This window comes from Palaemon carinicauda, chromosome 10 (genome assembly GCF_036898095.1).
Source record: "Palaemon carinicauda isolate YSFRI2023 chromosome 10, ASM3689809v2, whole genome shotgun sequence".
Classification (NCBI taxonomy): domain Eukaryota; kingdom Metazoa; phylum Arthropoda; class Malacostraca; order Decapoda; family Palaemonidae; genus Palaemon; species Palaemon carinicauda.
The window spans coordinates 137,089,821-137,114,820 of NC_090734.1; the positions used below are offsets into that span (position 1 = coordinate 137,089,821).

Genomic DNA, 25,000 nt, shown 5'->3' on the forward strand with positions numbered 1-25,000 from the left:
TCAGTCACCAAATGAGATGTAGCACTCTAGGTCAAAGTAACTTAAGGATGGTTGCTACACTAATGTTCTCTCTCTCTCTCTCTCTCTCTCTCTCTCTCTCATATATATATATATAAATATTTATATATATATATATATATATATATATAATATATATGTATATATATATATATATATAATGTTCCAGGGAAAATATGAGTAAATGTCAGTTTTTATAATTTAATGCAGAAAAAATATAGACACTAGAACTGAGATATATACTGCATTAATTTGTAAAAACGCTGCATAAATCATAAATTCATATAGAATGCATCAAATCATTTTTCAAAATTCTCTCTCTCTCTCTCTCTCTCTCTCTCTCTCTCTCTCTCTCTCTCTCTTTTATTACATCGTTTTAAAACAATGCTGGATAAAACCCAATCTTAATTTTTCCTACTCTGTTTCCAACTACAACCACAAAAGGAAATGAGATTCGTCCATCAGTCTTAATTACTCGAGGGAATGAGATTTCTCCCCGTGTTAATTACTTTTTCATTGCCCATCTTATCTTCGTGAAGCCCTATCGGATATCATCAGCTTTGATTCCTGTAATGCAAGTGGGAATAAGGCTTCTTAAACCGACTTTATTAATCGTCTTTATACTGTTTTCTCCTTAAAAAAACAACGTAAGTCTCAATAACATAACATAATATATCTTACTGATGTTATTCACAAACATTATGCATCATTATCAGTATATGTTACGGCCCGTAATCTATGGTGATATTTTTTGCAATTTTCAATTTATTTTCATACTGTACTGAAAAGGGAGATAATATGCAAGGAAGAGAGCACGAGGAAAGTCCAGAAGCTGCATGCTGGAGTATATGTAACCAAGGCCCCAAGGTAAAACAGGAAGTGATTCAAGAGACTGCGTAAGCGCTCCGTTAAAAAGAAATATTTTGGAATGGTGGTAAAGAAACACATTTCTTAGTGAGACCAAAATAAACAAGTCTTTGTTAATGGCAACAAGCAAAGATAAAAAAAAAAAAAACGGGAAAACCATTGATGTGCATGCATTCAAAACATACGATGCATACCAACATGTTTAAATTGCATGGTACATACATTCACACATATACACACTTTATACACACACACATATATATATATATATATATATGCCAGAGCGACGAAAACCTTTTGACCCTTACTATCACATGCCTTGAGTAATTATGGCAAATAAAAAAATAAATATTCTCTTCCTTGGAGGAATACAAGCCTACGTAGTGATGGAAGTAGCCTTAGGTCCTACAACCCAAATCAAAGTAATGCAAAGAATCAAAATAACCTTTAAAAAATGCTCATTAGTAAGAAAATATTAAAACAGAATGAAGATCAGCTGAACTGGACTGGAAACGTGTTAGAAAAGAACCAAAACCAAAACGATAATCCTAAACTAAAATAGAAGTAACGATAAAACTGCAGGAATAAATACAAAATGTTCCTAGAGAAGCGAGGACTTGGAATCAAGTAAACCAGGAACCAGGTGAAGAGTAAATGGAGAGGAGAATTGGATGGGAGAAAAGCGGAAGAGGAAACGGGGAAGGGGGAGTTCAGGTTTGTCAGTGAAAGAGGAAATGAAGTTTCTGCAGAGTAGAGTGTCGTGATTAACCTGCCGTCCTACCTTCACACTAGCGTCTCTCTCTCTCTCTCTCTCTCTCTCTCTCTCTCTCTCTCTCTCATATAACGATCGCAGCTTTATAAATCAGTTATGATATGATATAATCCTTATATAAAAGTCGATTAAGATCTTGTAAAATGTTTTATGAATTCAGTATATTATATATAAAAATCTAAGGACAAAATCTTTACTTTTACATAACTTTGACATTCTTATGATAGTTCATCAACATACTTGAAATTCTACATTACCATATTCTATTTTTCTCTAATTCAGTGATATTTATTATATAAGTTTAACGCTGCTATTCTATTCTATCTATCAAAATCTCCACTTTTACATAACTGCCATTCTTCTGATAGTTCATCAATGTACTTGAAATTCCACATTTCCACATTTTGTTTTTCTCTAATTCAGTTATATGTATTATATAGGTTTAACGTTGCTATTTTATTCTATCTATAGGTGAAATATGAATGAAGGTATCATGATTACCTTGAAAATCCAAGAAAATCCTAGAAAAGAGACTCCACTGGTTTGGCCACGTAATGAGGAGAGACCAGGAGTATGTTGGGAGGAGGTTGTTGGTGATGGATGTTCCAGGTATGAGGGGGAGGGGGAGACCAAAGAGAAGGTGGATGGAGTGTGTAACAGCAGATATGGAAGAGAAAGATCTCACAATGGAGGACATCGGAGACAGAAGAAATTGGAAACTGCTTTCAAGAAGTAGCGCCCTGCATAGCGGGAAAAGCTTTAGTAGAAGAAGAAGAAGAAGAAGAAGAAGAAGAAGAAGAAGAAGAAGAAGAAGAAGAAGAAGAAGAAGAAAAAAAAGTATCATGGTTACCTGGAAGTACAGCTAAGATTCGTTTCTTCCCTCTCCATACTTAATCCTCACCTATATATTATTTTCTTATATTTTCTATGTCAACATTAGTAGTACAAACAATGTACTCATTCATTTTAGCATTATACGTATTTCATTCTTGATTCTTTGGGTGAAATTCCCAAGCAAATTTAGAATACGTAATGAGCATACATTACTTGATGTCGCAGTAATAATGATTATTATAACCAACCTCAATGTATATTCATATCTAAATATTTTTTATGAGAAAATTATATTCTCTGTTCAATATTCTTCATATTAAATTTGCCATCTCCCAGCCATTCAGCCATCCTTGCTCAACACTGGCTAGGTTCTTTTCAACTCTTTCTTACATTACCAACAGTTTGTTGACTAAATTGGTACACTAATACTAATATAACCTTATACTAGCTATTAAGGAACATTGATATGTCTCAAAATTATTTTTACTCTGTACAACTTTGCACTTCTTATTTATTACAACTTAACTTAAAAAACAGAGTTCGTTCTGTCATGTCACAAATCGTCAGCTCTAATTACAACGTTGAGCTTTATCATTCAAATTTGAAAGGTGTTTTTACACAAGTCCTGTTCAAAGCTAGGAAACCTATGACTATGGCATTAAAGATTGTTCTATATTTCAAACATTAATCTCCTATTGTTAAGTCAATTGATTTTCTGTCATTTCAGTCATATCTCCAATGTAAACTAGCGGGATATAGCGTACCGACATAAACATCATTTTAAGAAAATTACAAGTTATCTAAAGTCTCAAAAGTTGTAAGTAGGTAAAGGAAGTAATAAACAAGTTCATCCACGAGTCATTAGGGTTGTAGTGGCCTGTTGGAAACGTCCCTGCCTGGTGATCACCGAACTGGGGTTTGAGTCCCGCTTAAGCTCGATAGTTTCTTATAGTGTCTACAATCCAGCCATTCTTGTGAGCTAACGATGGGTCTATCGGCTGAGTCTCCAGCAGCCATTATCTGACCCTCCCTTGTCCTAGCTTGGGTGATGAGACGGCTTGAGGGCTTATTAGTCTCTAGGGTATTGTAACTGTCCCTTGCCTCCTCTACCTTCAACCTTTAATAATATTAAAACATAAGAATTACGAGCTGCTGCAATTTAACGCTGATAAAAATCCAGTGATCCAGGACTAAAGCTCATGAACTTATTTTTCTGAAAGGTAAAAACTAAACTCGAAATAGGTTAAATTTATATACTCGAATCTGCATGATATTCCTACCATATCAATGGATTATGAAAATAACGATTGCTTCATATTATAAAAACAAAATATTCCCTTTCATCAACTGAGAGATAAACTGGAGTTAAAATATACTGTGGATATTAATTTTTGATCTGTATATTCTCTTTAACATATGAATGAAAAGGACTAATTTAAATATTTGATTGCACATTTAATGCCTAGTATTCAGTAATTACCGAGCAAAGTATAAATACCATTTCATTTCATACATGGTGATTAAGAATATAAGTGACATTTGATGAGAATTGTAGAGGAAAACTTCATTTTATGGTATTGAATTTATTTATATATCAATAACTAATTGAACTAATCTTCTTGATCCCAAAGATGAATACACAGGCTTAAAATGCATACACATGAATATAGGCATACATGATTTACATGAAATAACCGTAATATAGAAAAGTACAATTTGCATGAAATGAAAGGAATATGGACCCACACTGTTTACATGAAATGCCATCGGTGAATTTGATTTTCGATCTCGAAGACTTAGGACCACTTCAGAGGCAGGATTGAAAAGAAACGTCAGACTCTATGATGAAAAATGCTCTCTTCTACTGAGTGGAATTTGAATAAAAACTGGATTCCGTCTCATTCTGCTCGCAAACCGGAGACTTCGCTCCAAAGCGTTTTACTTAAGTACAATTTTACCAGACTCTGTCTGAATAAAAAGCGGCCCATTTACAATAAATTCACTTTAACACTGTTTTATTCCTCACTGAGTATTAGGGAAAACGAAGAGAAGATAAGATGAGCCCGAGGTGATCGAAATTCAGCCTTTAGTATCTCTTGCAAAATGTAAGTTACTTTCTCAAGATGGCCTAAGCGGATTCCAGATTCTCTTAAATCCTTATCATTTGGAAAGACGACTAGGTTCCGAGTTCAAGGTTAACATTTATCAATGAGTTTCAATTACATTAACTGCTTTTCTTTTTTTATTTTAGATCCATCGATCATTTACAAAAAAAAAAAAAAAAAAAAAAAAAAAAAAAAATCTTGTGAAGTAACCCAGTAAGATCAAACCGCTATATGAAGACTGACCTAGGTTATCTATAGCTATAGGAACAGCTTTTACTGAAAATACATGATTGTGTTATTTTATCGTTAGAAAATGGCTATCAGTATACAAATGACAAAATAGGCTCCTGTCCTTTATGTAAACTAAAATAGAAGAGTATTTGAGGTGAATAAAGGTGTTCAGAAAAGAAAAATAATAATGTGTCCCCTCCTCTCAGAAAAAAAAGAAAAAAATATGAGAAAGATTTGTTCTCTTAATGAATGAATCTTATTGCTTTTATAAGCCTATATTTAATGAATTTTCTTAGAGCAGTATTGAATACGGTGTATATTTTCCAAGATTTAATAACTTCCTTTCAGCATATATATTTGGAATAAATATTTAGTACTGTAATTCAAATGAATATGACAGTGAGCATCTTGGAAGTTGAAACATAGGTGTTAAAAGTATCCTTTTAATAAATATAGTTTAATAAAGAATTCGGGATTTAAATCAAAAGTAACCATCTAGGATTATATTCACTAACAGTGAAAATATTATATTTCAATGTACTTAATTTCAGTTTTGTTTAATGTTATCTTTCTATTCCTACTAAATGAACCGAAATTATAATTTTCTTATGGGGAATTTTATTTGCATTCACAATTCAACTAGAAATCTTTATGGGTTTCTGACGCATTGTCCTGTAAAAAGCTGAATGGCCGAGAGCTTTTTATATAAATATCAGGTCGTTCTTCCGAATAGCATACATATATATTTTGTTAGAAGGCTACTATACTCAATTTTTTTCAATGAAGCGCATTTGCACTGACTCGCAGCGGTGCCCTTTTAGGTCGGGAAAATTTCCTGCTCTCTGATTGGTCAAAATTATCTTGTCCAACCAATCAGTGATCAGGAAACTTTTTCGGAGCTAAAAGGGCACCCTTGCGAGTCGGTGCGAATCTGCCTAACTAAAAAGAATTGACTATAGTTATCTAGCGACTAAAATAAACATATACATAGTTAGATTAAAGCATGTATAGATATATATTATCATCATCATCATCATCAGCCGTTGCTAATCCACTACAGGACAAAGGGCTAAGATATGTTCTTCCACGCGCACTGTTTATGGTCCATCTATGCCATTCTATTCCTGCAAAATTTCTTAGCTCGTCAATCCACCGTCTTCTTTCCCTTACCCTGCTTCGTTTGCAATCTCATTCTGTTATACAAACTTATAAATATTCCTTAAAAAAGATTATCCAAGAAACTGCACATTACCCATTCATCTGAATGTGCATTTACATACTTTCAAAAGACTTGAGAGGCTACATATAAATCTTCAAAGTTTGTTTTCACCGCTGACATTCCAACAGTACTCTCTCTCTCTCTCTCTCTCTCTCTCTCTCTCTCTCACTCTCTCTCTCTCTCTCTCCTCTCTCTCTCTCTCTCCATAGAAGTTCTTAAAGAATAATATTCTGGACTTATAACAATATCACTAATACTCTCTCTCTCTCTCTCTCTCTCTCTCTCTCTCTCTCTCTCTCTCCATAGTAGTTTCTTAAAGAATAATATTCTGGACTCATAACAATATCACTAATACTCTCTCTCTCTCTCTCTCTCTCTCTCTCTCTCTCATCCGGTTGTCAGGGAATAATTTGCATATCAAAGAGGGAGAGCGTTGTAGTGTCTCTCGGACGCCACTACGAAGTGAATGTGAGGACAGAAGTGGGATGGAAATTAACGACTGGGATGAAAGAAGCCATCCTCCATCATCAGTTATCACCAAAATTCCGTCGTCTCTACTCGAATTTCCCTCTGAGGTGTAAAATCTTTTCCGTGTATTTTACTTCCAATACATCCTCCTTCTCCTTTTAAGTTTGAGGCTAATATATTTATCTAGGTTTTTTCTCGTTTTTTTTCATAGACATTCCCATTTTTTTATCCCAGAATATCTCTCCACCTCTTTAATTTTGCTTCCATTCACATACATTTTCGCTATCCTATTGAGATTTAGTCTAATGTATTTATATAGGTTTTTCTCTTATTTCCACAGACATTCGAAGATTTTTTCCCATAAATATCTCTTCCATCTCGTTAATTTTTTCTTTCATCTTTCTTTTGCTTTTGTTCTCCCAACCTCAGCCCCAAGGAGATATAAAAAGTATAAGTAAATCAGTGTTACTTGGATCCATTGATGAAGTTGTAACATGATTTATATCCTTACATTCATCTAGTTCTTAATTCTTTAATTATCAGCCAAGAGATACTAATTGCACATCAAATGTATTTTCAATATCAAATAAGCAATTATTTAGAAGCGAGACAAAGTCCCCTCTAATCTTCTGAATAAGGTACTCACTGTGCTGTTTCTATTAATTATAGCCATAATTAATGGGAACAAACCCTTCGTTGTGTTGATTATGGTCAACTGACGTAATCACCAACGGTGATTTTCATTTTCGTCTAAATTCTTGAAGTGTTAATCATGTAAAGATTACTTATCAAATATATTCATTTTTATGATAATTTTTTTTAATGTCGTTAAATCTTTCTGACATGACCTTTCAGAAAAAAAACCAGCAAATTATCGTAAATATTCCAATATTTCATTACATTTCATTTACATCGATGTGCATTTTTATGAAGCATTAGTATCGTTGTCTTCCTGAAAACAAGAGAATGGTAATTTGTTTTTGGAATTGTTCAAAGCAGGGATGATAGATAAGAAACATTGTGGAATGAATTACCCTTTTATATGACGATGTTTTATAAAAACGAACATTACTCTGAACTCCAATGAAAGACGTTTCTCGTAGAATTGATGGAGCAACAGCAGAGTTCCCAGTTCCTTAATGAATGGAAAACATTTTAAAGATGAATAATCAATTTCAAATAAATTACGGGCTGCTAGCGCAAGAGCCCATGCCTAGCGTAAGGTTAGGCAATTCATTAAGCAAGCAATCAAATACTCTAGAAACATGAAACTGGATAACAATATGGCAGTAACATTGAACATTGAATAAAAGGGGCTTAGGGAAATACGTTATTACATTTTTTATTTGAATTTATGATTGCTTTGATGCAGTGTAAATGAAATTATTCCTCCAGTGCTTTCTTTGATATCGAGAACTGTTTCAAGAAAACACATAACTGTCAAAAAAAAAGAAAAAAAAAAGTACAATCTCGCTTTAAGCTCATAGTATTTTCATCCCATCCAAAAAATTTCAAACTCCATAAATTTTTGTAACGTGGATAAAAATATATCTTTCAATTTATATGAACAAAGCTTGAAACAACTACTTTCAACAAGGTTGTGAGATAAGAAAATAAAATTAAGGATGTTTGGTTATCTAATCTTATCTTAGGTGATTCTTATTACAGTTAATAGTAAAAAATGAAATAATCTATTAATGTTGATTGTTCTGACATGGAAAAAGATAAATATTACATATAAATATATATATATATGTATATATATATATATATATATATATATATATATATATATATATATATATATATATATATATATATATATATACATATAGTAGCGAAGAATAAAAAATTAAGCTTTTCTGACAGACAACTTAGTAGATCTTGATAGTTAACAAACAACTTCAGAGTAATTAAAAAGTTTACCAAAAGTTCCATGGTAACAAAATCGCTTATTTTTTTTCACAGCTAAACTTCAGACGTAGGCCTTTGTCTCCTAGTCTTAAAAAAAACCACATCACAGGAAAATATTTCTTTGTTTGTCAGTAAACGATAGACATTACGATAGACAAACCCAGGCTGATCTCCCATATATAACAAAGAGCAAGTCTCTCTCTCTCTCTCCCTGTATATATATATATATATATATATATATATATATATATATATATATATATATATATATAATATATATATATATATATATATATATATATATATATATACATATATATATATATACACACATATATCTTCAATCTTGCCCAGCGGCATTGCCAGATGTATAACTACTCGGTCTCCCCGTCCCGTAGGTAGTGGAAGGAGTTGCCATACCCTGGTGAGAGGAGGTGGGAAGGGTTGAATATGTGTGCGTGTGTCTATGCGAAGGGGTGGGAAGGTTTCATTCCCTTCGTGAGTGTATATAAGTATTTAGCCGCCATTTTGTCGGGTCGCGTACACTAGCATTACGATATAAACCTTACTTTGACCTAAAAACGGAAGTATAATGGAACGAAATAATAAAACAACTACAGCCAAGACCATCTACAAGAGACCAATGTGCGAGAGACACTTCTTCACCGATGCCTGAAGGACAGAGTCGTAAAAGATTGTACACATGACTTGGATATCGTATTGCGTTTGCCTTTACTGGATAATAACAATCCAGTATAAAGAAAGGTCATGGTGGTGCCATTTGGAGGAAAATGGCCCATGAACTGGACCTGCTGTCTCTTCTCAAGTAAATAGGCGACAGCGGTTATACTGTTTTGCAATGGTATTCCGCAGAATTATATATATATATATATATATATATATATATATATATATATATATATATATATATATATATATATATATATATATATATATATATATATATATATGTAATCTAAAATAAGTATGTATACATAAAAATTTACAAATATATATATATATGTATATATATATATATATATATATATATATATATACATATATATATATGCATCCATATATAGAATAATGCTATATTTTTTTAAAACCAACATTAAAAACTTTATTTTCTTTTTGCCTCATAATACATCTTGGCACTTCCCTATCTAAATGTCACAAGTTTAATGAACAATTTAAGGTTGTATTTTTTCGTTAGGTTTAATACTCATCAGTTAAGTCTCTTATCAAACAATGAAATCTTGTTTCAGAAAAAAATCCTAGTAAAATCCTATTAAAAAAAAGAAGGCAGAGGTCAATAGCGAGAGGTGTCACAAGATTTTGTATAGCCTAAGGCATTACGTATATTATGGTATAATAGACGTTATCATTGTACTACATAAATGGAATTTATAAATAGTTCCTATAAATCACAAAATAACTCGATTTAAACCATAAAATTATATTTCCAATGAAAATCCATCACTTAACGCATAAGGTTTTATTAATAAAAGAAGAAAAATCAACGAAAACCTAAAATATGAACCTTTATAACGACTGAACTGTTTGCTATTGCTCCCGAGTAAGAGTCACCGAAAAGAATATTTTCACAAAATTCCTATCCCTACGAGAGACGGTGGTTTTGAAGGGGCAAATGACGTATTGTCCTTTGAGTACTTTTTATCATCCTAAGAGGGGACTTCGGCCCTAGTTCCCCGTTGTTGACACTCGTTAAAGCTGAGGGTTTCGGTGAGAGAGAGAGAGAGAGAGAGAGAGAGAGAGAGAGAGAGAGAGAGAGAGAGAGAGAGAGAGAGAGAGAGAGAGAGAGTCCTGCTGTTAAACGCATATGACAGAACTAACATTTTTCATTTATTCACAAAATCTGTCTTCACTGTACTCAACTGTGACCAAATGAAAAATCGCAATGGTTGAAAGCTTCACTGTCAAGCGTGCTTGGCACTGGTTATAGACTATTTCGTAAAAACGACTGAAATCAAATAAAAGATAAAAAATGACAAGGGCAAATATTGAGTTTCTAGTCTCTTGTGAGGTGGTTGAAGCACAAAGGTAAATTGCACCGTTGTGCAAGTACTCTCCCTCAACAATCCCCATATACTGGGAAGAAGATGTTGTATCTGGACTTCATCTATTCTATTCCCAAAGTCAATACCTTAATTTCCTGATCTTTTACATTTACCACATTTAGCATTACTGGTACCGTGGCATTAATTGTGAGGAATATTATAAATACTTACGACATATTTGAATGAACTAAAACATACGCAGATTAAAAATGAGATACGTGTAAATGTGCTGCAAATAACACAGCAGTTTTTTCATTATTTTATATGAGATGAGATCTATGTTTGTCATAGGGCCATAAAATGGAGGAGGATGAAAGAATCAGAAGGAGAGGGCTAAAGTTGGGACTACAAAGGCAAGAGACACAAGACAGATTGTGGAGGGGAAAAAAAATCCAATGAATTTTTTTTTCTTTTTTCAAGAGATTCGGACTTTTCTACGATCAGCCGATCTTGACTAACATTAGTATAGCGAGAGCCATTCACACCTGTGAAGATTCTGAACATTTCCTCTTTCCCTCCCTTGAAGTATAAATCTAAATACAGTTCTTTTTACCAACACCAGGCTGTAGTTAAATTTCTCTCGCCCTGTGTAAATTTGCAATCGACTGTTATAGAGAGAAGTGAATGGGAATCAATTATTCTTCTTGATAAAGTAGATAGTCAGTTGGTTCATGATCCATGGTTAGTTTTTCAGTCAACGTGATATGTGACGCCATGAAGAACTGGGCAACTCGGATACGGAGGAAATATTCCTCTAGATGTTGTCGATATTATTATTTACTTTGGTCTTAAAAATGAATAGCTGGATGCAATATAAAAAGTAAAACTTCAAAGTTATTAAGATTTCTATTCCACTGGACTATTAATAGTTCTGGGTTACATAATGTTTTCTACTAAAGTTTTCAATTCATCTCATTTTTCTGCTAATTTTATATATCATATTGTTGTTAGCTCATCAATCTTCGTTTAATGGCAAATATAAATATTTAGGTGATTTTGAAAGTATTTCTTTATATGAAGGAGGTTTAATTCAAAATATTGTCATAATTTTCATTCTTGAATTGTTGAATATAGGAAAATCAAATTGTTTAGCTACCTTATTCGTTGTCAATGCTTCATCTACGTTACCCAGTCCAGTTTCATACAAGAGATATTTTACCAGTATCTTATTTGCACTCTCAATTTCTGTATAGATCGGTAGAAGACCTGTCAAGAAATTATGAAATAGAAGACAAACATTTCTTTGGGTATTCCACAATGCCTTGACCCTATTCATAATTTTCCTTTACATCCTATATTCCATTCGTTTATCCCATCTATCGACTACATACTTTCCCACGTGTGCCTAGAAAATATCTATTATCCGAGATGTTATACTCTAAAACTTATATCTGTATGCCAAAGTCTCTCTGGCTAAATCAGTTTAGCCTGGTATATGCTATGTGTACAGAGCAACGCTTGTAGCTTATTTTAGGATCACCATGTGGCTTGTGATGCCTGGACCCCTCATAAGAATACGACGATTTGTTTTGGGAAACAGGATTCTATCCAGTCAATTCGTTCCATAGGCACATTAATTTATTTGGTGAAAGTGTGATAAGTTGGATGTAAGTCATAAGTTTAGCATTGCCCATTCTGTAACCTCCTCTAAAGGATACTTCAGCACCCTTGCTTCCACGGTCTTACTTCTTCAATTAGACTTATTGTTGCATCGCCAAGTTGCACACTGCTGGTTACAAAAATATTTTAAAATAACAAGCAGTTGTTACACCTAAGTTAATTTATTGCTGAGGTGAACATGAATGAATTCAACCTAATCTCAGAGAGAACGTCTTAAGAATGCCACTTACAATGCAACTCCTTCTTTTACCCTGTCTATGATTTGGAAGTGATGTTTACATTTTGTAAAGCGTGCATTTTCTTGTCATTTACTTTTATTTATATTGTTCTCGGTTGAAAGATTATGTTACTTGCAATTTATTTCCTGTAATGAGTTTTCACTAAAAGGTAAATATATCCTAAAAAACAGAAAAAAAAATGGCTCAAAAATCCTAGAAGCAACAGTAACTTTCATGTATGAAGAGTATTCTAAGTATTTCACGTTGATTCATATTATTATGGGGTTCATCTGATACCTTGAAATCCACTCTCTAGCATCTATGATACAGCAACTGGGCTGTTCCTCAGTGACGGTGGTGGAAAGGTAGTGGGTGATGCAGTAAGTCCTTAGAGTGAAATTATTATATGAATTCATTGTGGTGGTATTTTCTATATTTTTTTATTACCTCTTTTTTTCTTGGTCGTCCTTGGCTACTAATGACAACCCCAAGGAAACGTAAACACCTTTCACGAAAATGTCATTCTTTTTCAATTGAATAACTAAATTATCTAACTTAATTAATTAAAACAGCCCATCATAACCAATTATGACATGCAGTTCGTCAGTAGTTAATTATAGAATGATGAGTTATCAGGCATGTTATTGGTGTTCCCGCTGTCTATGTGTATTGATACGAATCCCCAGACCAGTCCTGGGCTTGATATCATGGCATGCTGGTGCTGCAGATACTTCTCGTCATGCATCTCACTGCTGTCTTTTTAGGGTAAGATGAGCTGTTTGATCTCGCTCCAGGGCAATGACCATTTCGTTATTACTCTTTTTTCAGAAGAAGGTTGTATTCTAATTCAAGTTAGCCTGCTGTATTATGACTTCTATTTTTCCAATATCTATCTGATAGCCAAGTGCCTGATATACTGAAAGAAACTTGTAATGGTGAAGAAGGATGTATTCTAATATATGTTGGCTTTCTGAGTTATGACTTCTGTTTTTCTCGTATCTATCTGCAAGCCAAGTGCCTGGTATATTGAAGATAAATTTCTAAGTTGAGTTGTACTGAACCAAGGGGTATGAGCCATAATAGTAACATTATCAGCCTACTGCAGGTTTACCAAATGGTGCGAAGATTTCTAGTATGGCCTTGGAACCATAAGATGGTTTAACAGACTTCCCCCCTTTATCATAGTTACTATCAAGGAAATGAAGAGATTGAATAGAACAAGGACAGGAATGTAACCCGGCTTCATTCACATTTCTAAGAAGAAAGAGGTGGATTTTCAGGTGCCAATATGGATTTTTTCTTCCGTGCAGAAGTGAAAAAGCTTAAGTATTTTGAGATCTTTACTACTGTGCATACTCCCTATTTTGCTAGTATCTCTCAAAAGGGCCCCATAACTACCGTACCAAAGGCCTTGTTGAGGACAATAATGTATATTTAAAAGTCTTTAATTTCCTTTTGATATTTTCCGTGATTTTGCCTCGGAGTAAAACTTACATCCACGGTCCCTCTCTCCTTCCCGAGTCCACACTGGGTCTGGTAACTCAGTCACATGCATATTCAGTTAAGCGGAAAAACATACGTCTAGATAGTATTTGAAAAACCCCAGACTTGAGGAAAACGTCCTGGCTACTGTTGCAGTCACTTCTTTACATTATATAATTTCACATATTTAACAATCAGCTTTTACATTTTTTCGCTTACTTCACTTCCGGGAAAGATACTTGGTTCAATAATTTTACATTTAAATGAGCTTTAGGGCCCGTGGAATATGCTACTCTATCCTAAACTTTGGAGTAGATTTCCCTACTTTCCCTACTTTATTCAACCAACGGATTTCCTTTTCTCATACCAATTATATTTCAAATTTATTCCGAAATACCTACATAAACTAATTACCCCTTTTCCGACCATGCTTTCCATTTCCCCCAAATAATGTTATTAACATTCAGTTTCTAATTCTTCGTCTGCCAAACCATTAAAAGTCCTTTCACCGGTCTTTTTAATTTCTGTTATTAGAAATTAATTATGAGGCATTACTCTATAATACATCTCTATATTGCTACCGGAAATAGGCAAAGAAATATCGCAAAAATTTCTTATTCGAAGCTAATTATAAATAATACAAGTCAAATGAAATAAACTAGTAGCTTTTGAATCTTTGATTGAAGAACACTGTCGAGCAAACCATGAAAAGCTCTCGCCTTATTATAGTTGACTTGAATTATATATATATATATATATATATATATATATATATATATATATATATATATATATATATATATATATATACATATATATATATATATATATGTATATATATATATATATATATATATATATATATATATATATATATATATATAGTTTTCAGTCGTAATTGTTATCATAGGTTTTCAGTAATTACTGCATCATTTGCCAAAAAAAGAAGATTGTCTTTGCACGCCTTCTTAAAACTCATTTACACCACAAACCAGTCATCCTTTTTTCTGCATATTTTAACAACAGCAGTTATTAACACATTGGATTCTAGGTTCTTTCAACAAATTATCTTGTACCCCTTCGGCTTTACATTTCTACCAGTTTACCTATATAGGAATCATACTCGACATTACACTGAGAGCACTCTTCCATATTAATACCATTCTAGTTAGTTACTCAACAAATGGTTACATAATATAGTTAGACACGAGTACCCATTCCTTATTCATTAACCGACAAGGAAAAGTATAACGAGTTCCATTATAATTGTAATCTTTAGTTATTCTAAAAACATTAAATAGCAGCAACAGACTTTTTATGAAATAATATTGAAATATGTCAGTCCGCAATTAATCAATAAACAAACTATTACAATAATTGGGAAAAGTGAATATATGATCGTAAAAAAATAATTTCCCAGGTGATATAATTTCGTTACCCCCGTGATAGACTTTATAAATGTTAAAAAGGATTAAAGTAGAAAAAAAAATTCACATCAATAACTTTCCTATCTTTAATGTTCAAACATGCATCCCGTCAAGTATGACATCAGCTTGATCCATTTAATCGCCATCAAGCTTCAACTCATAATCATGTATATATTAATGTGGTAATTTATTTAGATTTCTGGACTGCGACGGCTCGTCCGCAGGATTCATTGTTCAATGAGTCGTGGCAAACAGAGTAGGTAAGGCGTATAAAAAGACGTGAAACAATTTAGGGATTTCAGTGAGAAAAGGTTAGAGAAAACATATAGAAACGTTAGGATTTACGTTTATTTGATTGTGAATGGATTTCTTGATACTTGCATGAGTTTAAACCATGCTTTGATTTGTTTGATGCTGTCTGAGCAAAGATCTGGCAGTAATTGTAGCCTTCTGGAAGCGTTTTAAACGTTACTAATAGCCAGAGTTCAGTACAGTTGTTGTTCTAACTCCTAAAGGACTCTGCAAAAAAACCTTTAGTACCCTATATAGTGATATCCATAAACGCCAGAATAAAAAAAAAAAAAGCCAAACCATTTACAGTAGCTATGAAAAAAGATAAAACCTGCTGTACTATAAACTATTAATAAGTTGTTCAATATATACATACCTGTTTAAACCCTCGGTACATTAATCTAATTTCTTGTCGGGTGAACTTGGTTTGTTTGCAAAGCTCTTCTAGTTTTACTGGTTTGTGTTTCACCGGCCGATGCGTTTCTGAAATAGGAAAACGAAAAGTTAGCTTAAACCATAACAAAAGAAACATCCATACACAAATGATCTACCAGAAAAAAATATGTGATGCGTGTATTTATTTATTTTCCCCTTGATTGGGTATACGTGATATCAATTATCCTTTAGTTTCTAAGCATGCTTTTTATGCAAGTAATGACGTTGTCAGCCCTTTCTTGACACTAATTAATATGAATATTTACATGACAACAGTCGTAATGTCAGTCACCCTCTTGTTTATAATGAGTCACATTAGAAACCGGAAAAAACCTCTTGGATTGATCTTTATTTTAGACATTGTGACCTTTCTATGCTGCCCATTAAATTTCAAAACATATATACAAGCAGCAAAAGGAATAAATTCATTACCACTCGTTATTAATACACGCGATAGAGAAATATCGAAATAAAACTCAATTTTGACCTTTGCTTCGAAGAAACACATAAATATATTCACGGGAGCACAAATATTAACTTTGCATGAAGATACAAACTTACGAAAATATAGGTCATAAAAACGCCTATAAAAATGCTAGGACTCGGCTACCTGGAATGCATAATGTACATGCAACAGACCTTCCCACCTACTTAGGTATTCATCTTTAGTTGCCCCCTTTGCCTGAGAGCTATAACTCAACAGACAAGATGGATCTTGGGGCCAAAATTCATACTATTCCCCCAGAGACCCGATTATCACTTGCTGCATCGTTGCAGTTGGGAGAAACTTAATTTGCTTCACTTTCTTTCGTAGAGCTTAAATTTATAATCTTACATAATAATAATAATAATAATAATAATAATAATATCATTAATATTAATAAGATAATAATAATAATAATAATAATAATAATAATAATAATAATTCCTCGTTTATGTGGAATGAACTTTGAATTCTTTGCTATTTCCAGCAATCGTATGTCAAACGCCAAATGCAAGTTTTAAATTTTCTTATCAACTTTATGATTATAAAGAAAATCCTATTTCTTTTTAAAACAAGAAAAAATCATGATATGAGGCCAGTATATTCAAACACATAAAGTTAATGATTTATAAGGTACTGAAATGCTTTAATCCTACAAAGAACATTTCACTGGTAGGACTAATATTAATGTTAGTTACTATCACATTCATGAGCATTTTACTGCAATATCAAAGTTAAGCCACATCAAAATCGATTCTTCGCTTAGGAATAAGATATAATGAACGACTTACGGCTGGTCATCATTCTGAAAATGGGAGCAATTCTTCAGAGTTTATAATATCTAGTGCTACTAAAAAAGCTAAGACCAAGGCGCAAATTATAAACTTAGCATTCGGTAAGAATAAGGTTAGATTTAGACTATGTAATGAACAGTAACAATAAAAAATACAATTAAAAGTGAGCTTCATTAAGCAAATTTAATTAAGGTTATATGAAGAATAAATATTTGACCAAAATATGGAATCTGAGTATTGGTTTCCTTTCTTAGCAAAAAGATAATCTTACGACAATTAAAAGTTTGCAGTCGTAAGAAAGGCAGTGGAATTGGTCTCGAAAAATGGTAATTGCACTCTATCAATAAAAGTACAAAAGTAAGATGCAAAATTTGGATTTTCAAATATGTGAATAATAGTAAGAATTTCATTGAGAGGGAAAACAAAAATATATTAACAAAATGTAAAATTATATGGCAGTTGGAATGAAAATCTGTGATTAAGTAGACATTGCAAGCTGAAGAATTAACTACTCATAATACTGAAACTACCCTATACGAATTTGAAAAATCAAACTGCCTTATAAGAATAGAACATGGAGGTCTTTGAACACCATCAAACTTAAATTACAAACTAAAGACAAAAATAAAATATGAGAAGTCGATGATTGACATATTAGAAATAACTTTTATAAGCAAAAGTGAATTACTTTTGTGTGCATATTCACAACGTTTTCATTATGATCCGAAAGAATGTTTACATAATTGGTGGAAAATAATAATTACCATGAAACGTGTAACAGAGTTCTTCGAAGATGCATTCTGGACTAAATCTAATATCATGTATATGTGTTTTCTTCTAAAATATCAATAATAGTTCTCTTAAGTTACTTGGAATTTGGGTTACAAATGTCTTTGACAACTAATAATTCTACACATATTAATAAAATATAATTAGAAAATTCTTAGCAATAAAAAGGAAAAAAATTGAGTAATTTGCTGAATATTAATAAGTACACATAAATGACAAAGCAAGTTTTTTATAAGAAACAAATAAAGAAAGAAAGAGGCCTTCAATGTATACAAAGCTTGGCATAATACGAGAAGTAAATCCTTCATTTTTGCAAATCCAAGTAAATAAACAACCTCCAAAGTCAGGTACTTTACCTTCCCTTCAACTCCTGTTGGAATAAACAGTAACGACTTCAGAGAGGAGGACCTTTATATGCACAATGAGATACGTCTATCCTTTACCACCTGAAGAGATCAAAGAAAAAATCTAACAGTGAAGGTAAGTGTTTGAGGCGGAAAGAAAAATAAAGGAAACGTGGAAGAAAACTCTACCAAGTGTTGGTGGAAACCTCTTGAGAGGGTCCCCGAATTCAAAGAGCCATGAAGCCCTTGATGCTCATAACAATGGCGGCCGTAAAGTGTTGCACTTGATGGGGACTGGCGAGGAGGGAGGGGATTAGAATGCACGGCGAGGAAGGAATCTTGAATCTCTTAATGGCAACTTGTAATTCCCTAAAAGAAGATGAACCGATGCAGGAGCACAAGGACACTGGACAAAGTGAAGATAAATTACACCCATCTCAAAAAGAAGGACTGGGGCGAAGATAATACGTAGACTGTGTTCTGCATTAAAGGAAAACGTTGGTGATTTCTGGGAAGATGTTTGTCACTAATTACTTTACAGTTTGCATTGATAATCACCTTTTTGTATTATTTTGTAGCAAATTATCTAGAGGTATCTTAATTCAGTTATAAACTATAACAGCATAGCAGCACTTGAATATCTATGTAATTGGAATGTCTGTTGAACCTATTTCTTAGCACAGTTTCTGAATTAGTAACATAAGGGAAAGCTACCAATGTAAAATGTATCAAACAAATCATTACGAAATGGTGCGTTTGCATTATGGAAGGTAATCTGGTCTCTTGTGAAAGTTTAGAAACAGTCCAATTCATAAATGATTAATTATAAAATTAATAATTTGAAAATGTATTTAATACATCGTCACAAAATGGTACGTTTGCATTATGGAAGGCAATCTGATCTCTGGTGGAAGTTTAGAAACGGTTCAATAAAAAAAAAAAAATAAATAAATAAATAAAAAAAAAATAAAAAAGAAAAAAAATATATAAAACTAGTTGATGCGTCATAGGATAATCATAACAATAATGATAATAATAAGTATTAGAATCCCAATATAATAGGATAGTTCAAATTAGATCCTTAAGAGGCATCAACCAACGGAAAAAGACTTTTGGAAAATAAAAATTGTGATACAGCTAAAAAAAAATCTTAAGAAAAATCTGTGCACCACAGGATAAGTAAATTTTCAGAAAGGCCACTGATTTACTATGAAATTAGCAATAGTTTCCCGATTTCAGCAGAGTTGACACATGGAAAGATTTGAGAATACCTAATTATACTCTATTTTGCTACTATAAAAACCTAGTTCAAATAAATCACAACTTGAAATCATTTATTAGTTTTACTGACTCTTCGCAGAAAATTTCCAAAAGACAAAGTCTTTGAGAAAAAATAACTATTATCTCTTAGCGTGTCTTTGAACAATCATGATACAAGTTAAACACGTTTCGATGCGCAAAGCAGATATTACTGAATTCTACCACGCTATTATCAAAGGGATACCCGAACTCATCTCCCATTTATATATACTGTATATAGAGGCGATCATTCTGAGCAACATTATCAGGCGTATAACTACTCGGTCCCTCCCATCCCTCGGGTAAGGGGGAGAAGGAGTAGTCATACCATGGTGAGAGGAGTTAACCAGAGAGGTACACTCGGGAACCACAACTGCCGTGTTGTTGTTAAGAAACGGGGAGGTGGTTGGAAGGGTTGAATCTATGCGTGTGTACGTGTGTACATATCTATCTAAATATTTAGCCGTCTTAGAAAAGGATCGCGTACACTAGTGATCAATGTGGGTAACTTAACAATATGACACTTTGCCTGATTTCTTCAAATAACGACATAATGAAGGAATGCAAAAAGCTGATTGATCAAGGGTGTACAAAGTAAAAGATCTTCGGGAAAATACTAAAATATCGAAGATGGGACAAATGACAGAGAAATTTCTGTTATCAAATGTTCCGCTAAATGAACAATTTGAGACATAATGCATTGAAGCATTTAGGATGACGGTGAATCAACATGTATACTGAAAATTTTTATGAAGCTATTCAAAGTTTTACATAAACACATCACTACAGAAGCATGCGATTTCAAAGAAACACGATGCACTAAAGAACTCTTCAGGGTAGACGGTAAGTTAGTATAACGATTTCCTATAGCATATTGATTCGATAATCGATGGTCAGCGTCATCAGAACTACCCAAGTTTATACAGGGATGTTATAACTACCTAAGCGACGGCCTTTACACAAATATAAGCATACATGTTTATAATAAATTCTTATTACTCCAGACCATCTACTTTTGATTAAAATATAAAATGGAATTTATCTTTAAAAATCTTTTATTTATGAGATCACTGGTTTTCCTCTTTTGTACAAATCTGGAGAAAGTTTAGCCTCTGACCCCCTCATTATTCTGGTCTCCGAGAAAAGAGTTTAAAATAAAAGAAAATCTGAAGTTACTACAAAACACAAATAATGTTTTCTGTTACTCCACGTTCTTGTTGTACTTCATTATTGAATTTAATCAATATCTATTTAAACAAATTTTAGTAAAAAAAAATTTATTAGTACGTAATACATACTATCAATTAAAATCTCACACCAGAAGTTCCCACGATTTACAATAATGAGCTATGTATGTACATTTATATTTATTCATAATTAAAAATTTACGTAAAATATGTATAAATGTCGCTCATACTAGTTTACGTACATAAGCCTACGTTAAAATTTTCTATAATCAGATACATGTCTTTCTTTAATTAAGTTATTTCTTTACCGTAAGTAAAAGATGCCCTAAGGATCTTGAATAGAGAATATTACGTCGAACTTTAATTATCATTTCTGTTCACCATAATACCCTCAAGGAAAACTCTGGAACTTCATCCATCAAAATAAAGATTATTGAAATTTATGCTCAGTTCGTGATCTCCGACGTATGATCTCATGAATAAAACATTTATAGGGAATTTTACGTATGATTTATGGATGCATTCCAGGGAAAACATTAAAACTGAAAATTACTCACATATAGGGATGGAATGGACAAACGTCTAAAAAAAAAAAAAAAAAAAAAAAAAAAAAAACCATGAGCAAAGACAAGGTATCTACGTAATTCAATGGACAATTTATCCTACCACTATCATTGTGTATCTAATTTTGGTGAATTTGTCCTCTAAATACCGATATTAAAAGTCATGAAACACCTACAGCAGCTGTTCAATGTTATTTTTGTTATGCATTAACTACGAAATCTCATTTTCATGTTTATATGGGAGGCTTTTCTGCCTTTCCTCATTAATTACCTTGCAGTGATTCCCGAATTGAATAAAACCATCTCAAATTAGCGATTAACTTCATTAAAAAATAAAAGGAAAAAATTATCGACAAAGATAAAAACTCCTAATAGGATAGAATTACCCTGGTTAAATAGAACGAAATAAATCGCTGTATTTTATAGGGTAGTAAATTCTGTCTGCATAAGTAGTATATTCTATGTCTGCATCAAATGCATCAAAATGAATGTAGGGCTCAACAATATTATTCATAAAAGCATTGTGCTTATGAACAGAGATAAAACTTCCAGATATATCTTTACAATTACAACTATTACAATTATAATAATTTTTTATCAAAATCATATGCTTATTATTTGAATACTTCAATAAATTAAAAACAAAATCTTAACTTTGATTCTATTTCTTCGGATTTCGTTTAAGGTGTATTTGACCTTGGCTTTGATTATTCCCAATCGCACGAGTCTAAAAATAGTCTGCGGTTCAATGCCGGTTACCCTTAGCTATTTTCAAACTCATATTAATGAAAATATGCGCTTTTAGATTTGCGATTGAAATTTATGGTACAATGATTTCTTACTCTCACCCTGGAAAATACCACCAAACTAAAAAAATAAACTATAATTTTCTATTACAGAAACTTTTACAATTAAAAAATTGCCTTAAAAACGGTCAAAATCTTGAAATAAATGTTGCAAGCCATTTATCGTTTTAAAAACTGATATATTGCCGTTAATGAGTGATATTACAGTCACCAACCCGTAAAATATAATAACAAAATATGGTAAAATTACGCTCCCCTGTAATTTACTAAAATACGCCTGAGAACAGTATATTTTTACGGAGAATTTCCCATTAGAATTACGGTTTTTTAACAGTGTACGCAAGACATAAAGAAATGAAACGAAAGAAAGAAAACAGATAAAAGGGAGACTATAACGTTTATGTCTTCTCTATGTCTAAAAAGGGCCTATAAAACGGCGATAATATTATAATACACATCGAAGTAAAACATCGAATGTGGTAAGACACAATCGCCATTCACCACATTCGACTTTCCTCAATCAAAAGAGAGCGAGAGAATCGGCCGTCAAGAACAACAAGATTGCGCCACTTCGAAGGAAAATTGCAGACATCACGGAATTTGGCTGCAAATAAAACGGTCTTCACAGAAGAGTGGAAGTGGCTATAAATATTTTAGTGCAAACGGACGTCATAAAATACGAGCCCTTTTTAGCCATATTTATGTATAAAAAGACTATGGTTCAACTATTACATACACATAGAGACACTTGATGTTATATCAACATAGTTACAATTACACAGATATTCAGTTTCATTTTGATCAGATCCTAGTACCACAACCACCCCCCAAACTCCCCCCCCCCCGCCCCCACCCCCCAAAAAGGAAAAAAATAAATAAATCTTATTTGGATGGAATATTTGACGCACATTTATGGTTTTATGTCTCGTCTCATAAATAAAATAATTAAAAAAAAAAAAAACACACACACACACACACGTTCATAACTGCTGTGTATTCCAATGAAATTAAACAAGGAAACAACTGACCATTTCCAAAATAGTAAAATACCTAAATAGGGAAGAGGATTAAAACATCTTTTTTCATATAAACAACACTCAATGTATTGTTTAATCTACTACCGAAATAAATGTTGAATGAAATAAATTATTAAATAATACATAGATCAGTGTGTCAGAGTGTATCATGAAATGTGAAAGAATATAGCATAGTGGTTATGTTTCAAATTGAATTCTGCAGACCATTTAACTGATAACCCGCCAGTGAAGCAGTCAAAATTGGATCCTGAGACAACCAACCGGCAATAACCACATAGCTGACCAATCAAAGAGGGTGTTCAACGTCCCCATCTATCAAAGGTAATTTGACATATTTATGTTTTTTTTTTTACACGTAATAAGCAGCTTCCAATATAAAAAGTAGATGTAAATAAACTTTGGTGTAAATGAAATAGCAATTTAAAGATATTATATCAACTAAAATTGGATTAATTATATAAAGGCCAATGTAATAAATACTTTTTAATTTTATGGGATATAAGAAGAAATCAGAAAAGATCACTCAGTAATGAAGATATGCATTGACGTAAGAGAGGTTTGAAGGAATTTTGGCACAAAAATAATCGATTTACTCCACATTGATCACTTGTTTAATACTAGTACCATGGACATTCATGTTCATTTGAAATAATTTTGAGAAAAAAATTTATGTAAATACGTATAAAATCTTTCTCTCTCTCTCTCTCTCTCTCTCTCTCTCTCTCTCTCTCTCTCTCTCTCTCTCTCTCTCTCTCTCTCTCTCTCTCTCTCTCTCTCTCTCTCATACACACACAAATATATATATATATATATATATATATATATATATATGTATATATATATATGTGTGTGTATATATATATATATATATATATATATATATATATATATATATATATATATATATATATATATATATACTGTATATTTCAATTCATTTATGTTGAAGTTCGTTTAGGATCACGAGGCCTTATTGGAGTCATGAAACGGTTACAAAATTTATCTACTCTAGCAAATTCAGTCTATCGTTTCATACAAGACCCAACTTTTACATAACCTAATACTTACTCTTATTATGCCATGCGTCATTAAAAGCATTAGCTTATTCTCAACGAATTACTACACAAATTTCATTCTAACATGAAACTGCTATACGATTCTAACATCGTGATTTGACGTTTCAGAATGCCAGATGCAAAATTATAAATTGGTTTATTTTATATTTGGATTTTTCCTCCCCCTGGCCAAAATCAAATTAATCGAAAATAAATAGGTCCCTCTTTTATAAGAGCACTTACTTTATATATCACGAAAAATATTAATTCAATTCTTTATAGTTCTACCGGAAAACAATAATTTTCATAATACAAAGGCCATTTTGTACTCCATCCAAGAATATTTCGTTGTATTGAAATAAAGATTACTATAAAGTCATTACCTGAAAATCAAACTTGATTCGGTAACTTAGCCAGACATAATATATGAAAACTAAACATCTTAGAGAGATAGGTTGACTTAAGGAAGCCGGGAGAGAAAAACAGGTTCAATCACAGCCATATTGACTAAGTTGAGAGAGGAAAGAAATCCAATGCCTCAGAAGCTTAGTAAAGATATATTTAATATAATTCGGTAAGCATTCATAAAACGATATGAGATATCCGCTGTGAAAATATAAATGACAACTTTCAGTATTAGTTCATATACATATCACATGT

At 32.5% G+C, this 25,000-nt stretch overlaps 1 protein-coding gene across 3 annotated transcripts in view; it reads right to left on the reverse strand.

Annotated features, from left to right (window-relative positions):
- Positions 1 to 25,000, reverse strand: part of LOC137648503 (calsenilin) — a 712,312-nt gene that overhangs the window by 341,908 nt on the left and 345,404 nt on the right. For all 3 annotated transcript variants that reach the window (XM_068381424.1, XM_068381422.1, XM_068381423.1), the window contains exon 2: positions 15,924 to 16,030. In XM_068381424.1, coding sequence (XP_068237525.1) covers positions 15,924 to 16,030 — 107 coding nt within the window. The remainder of the gene's footprint in view (positions 1 to 15,923; positions 16,031 to 25,000) is intronic.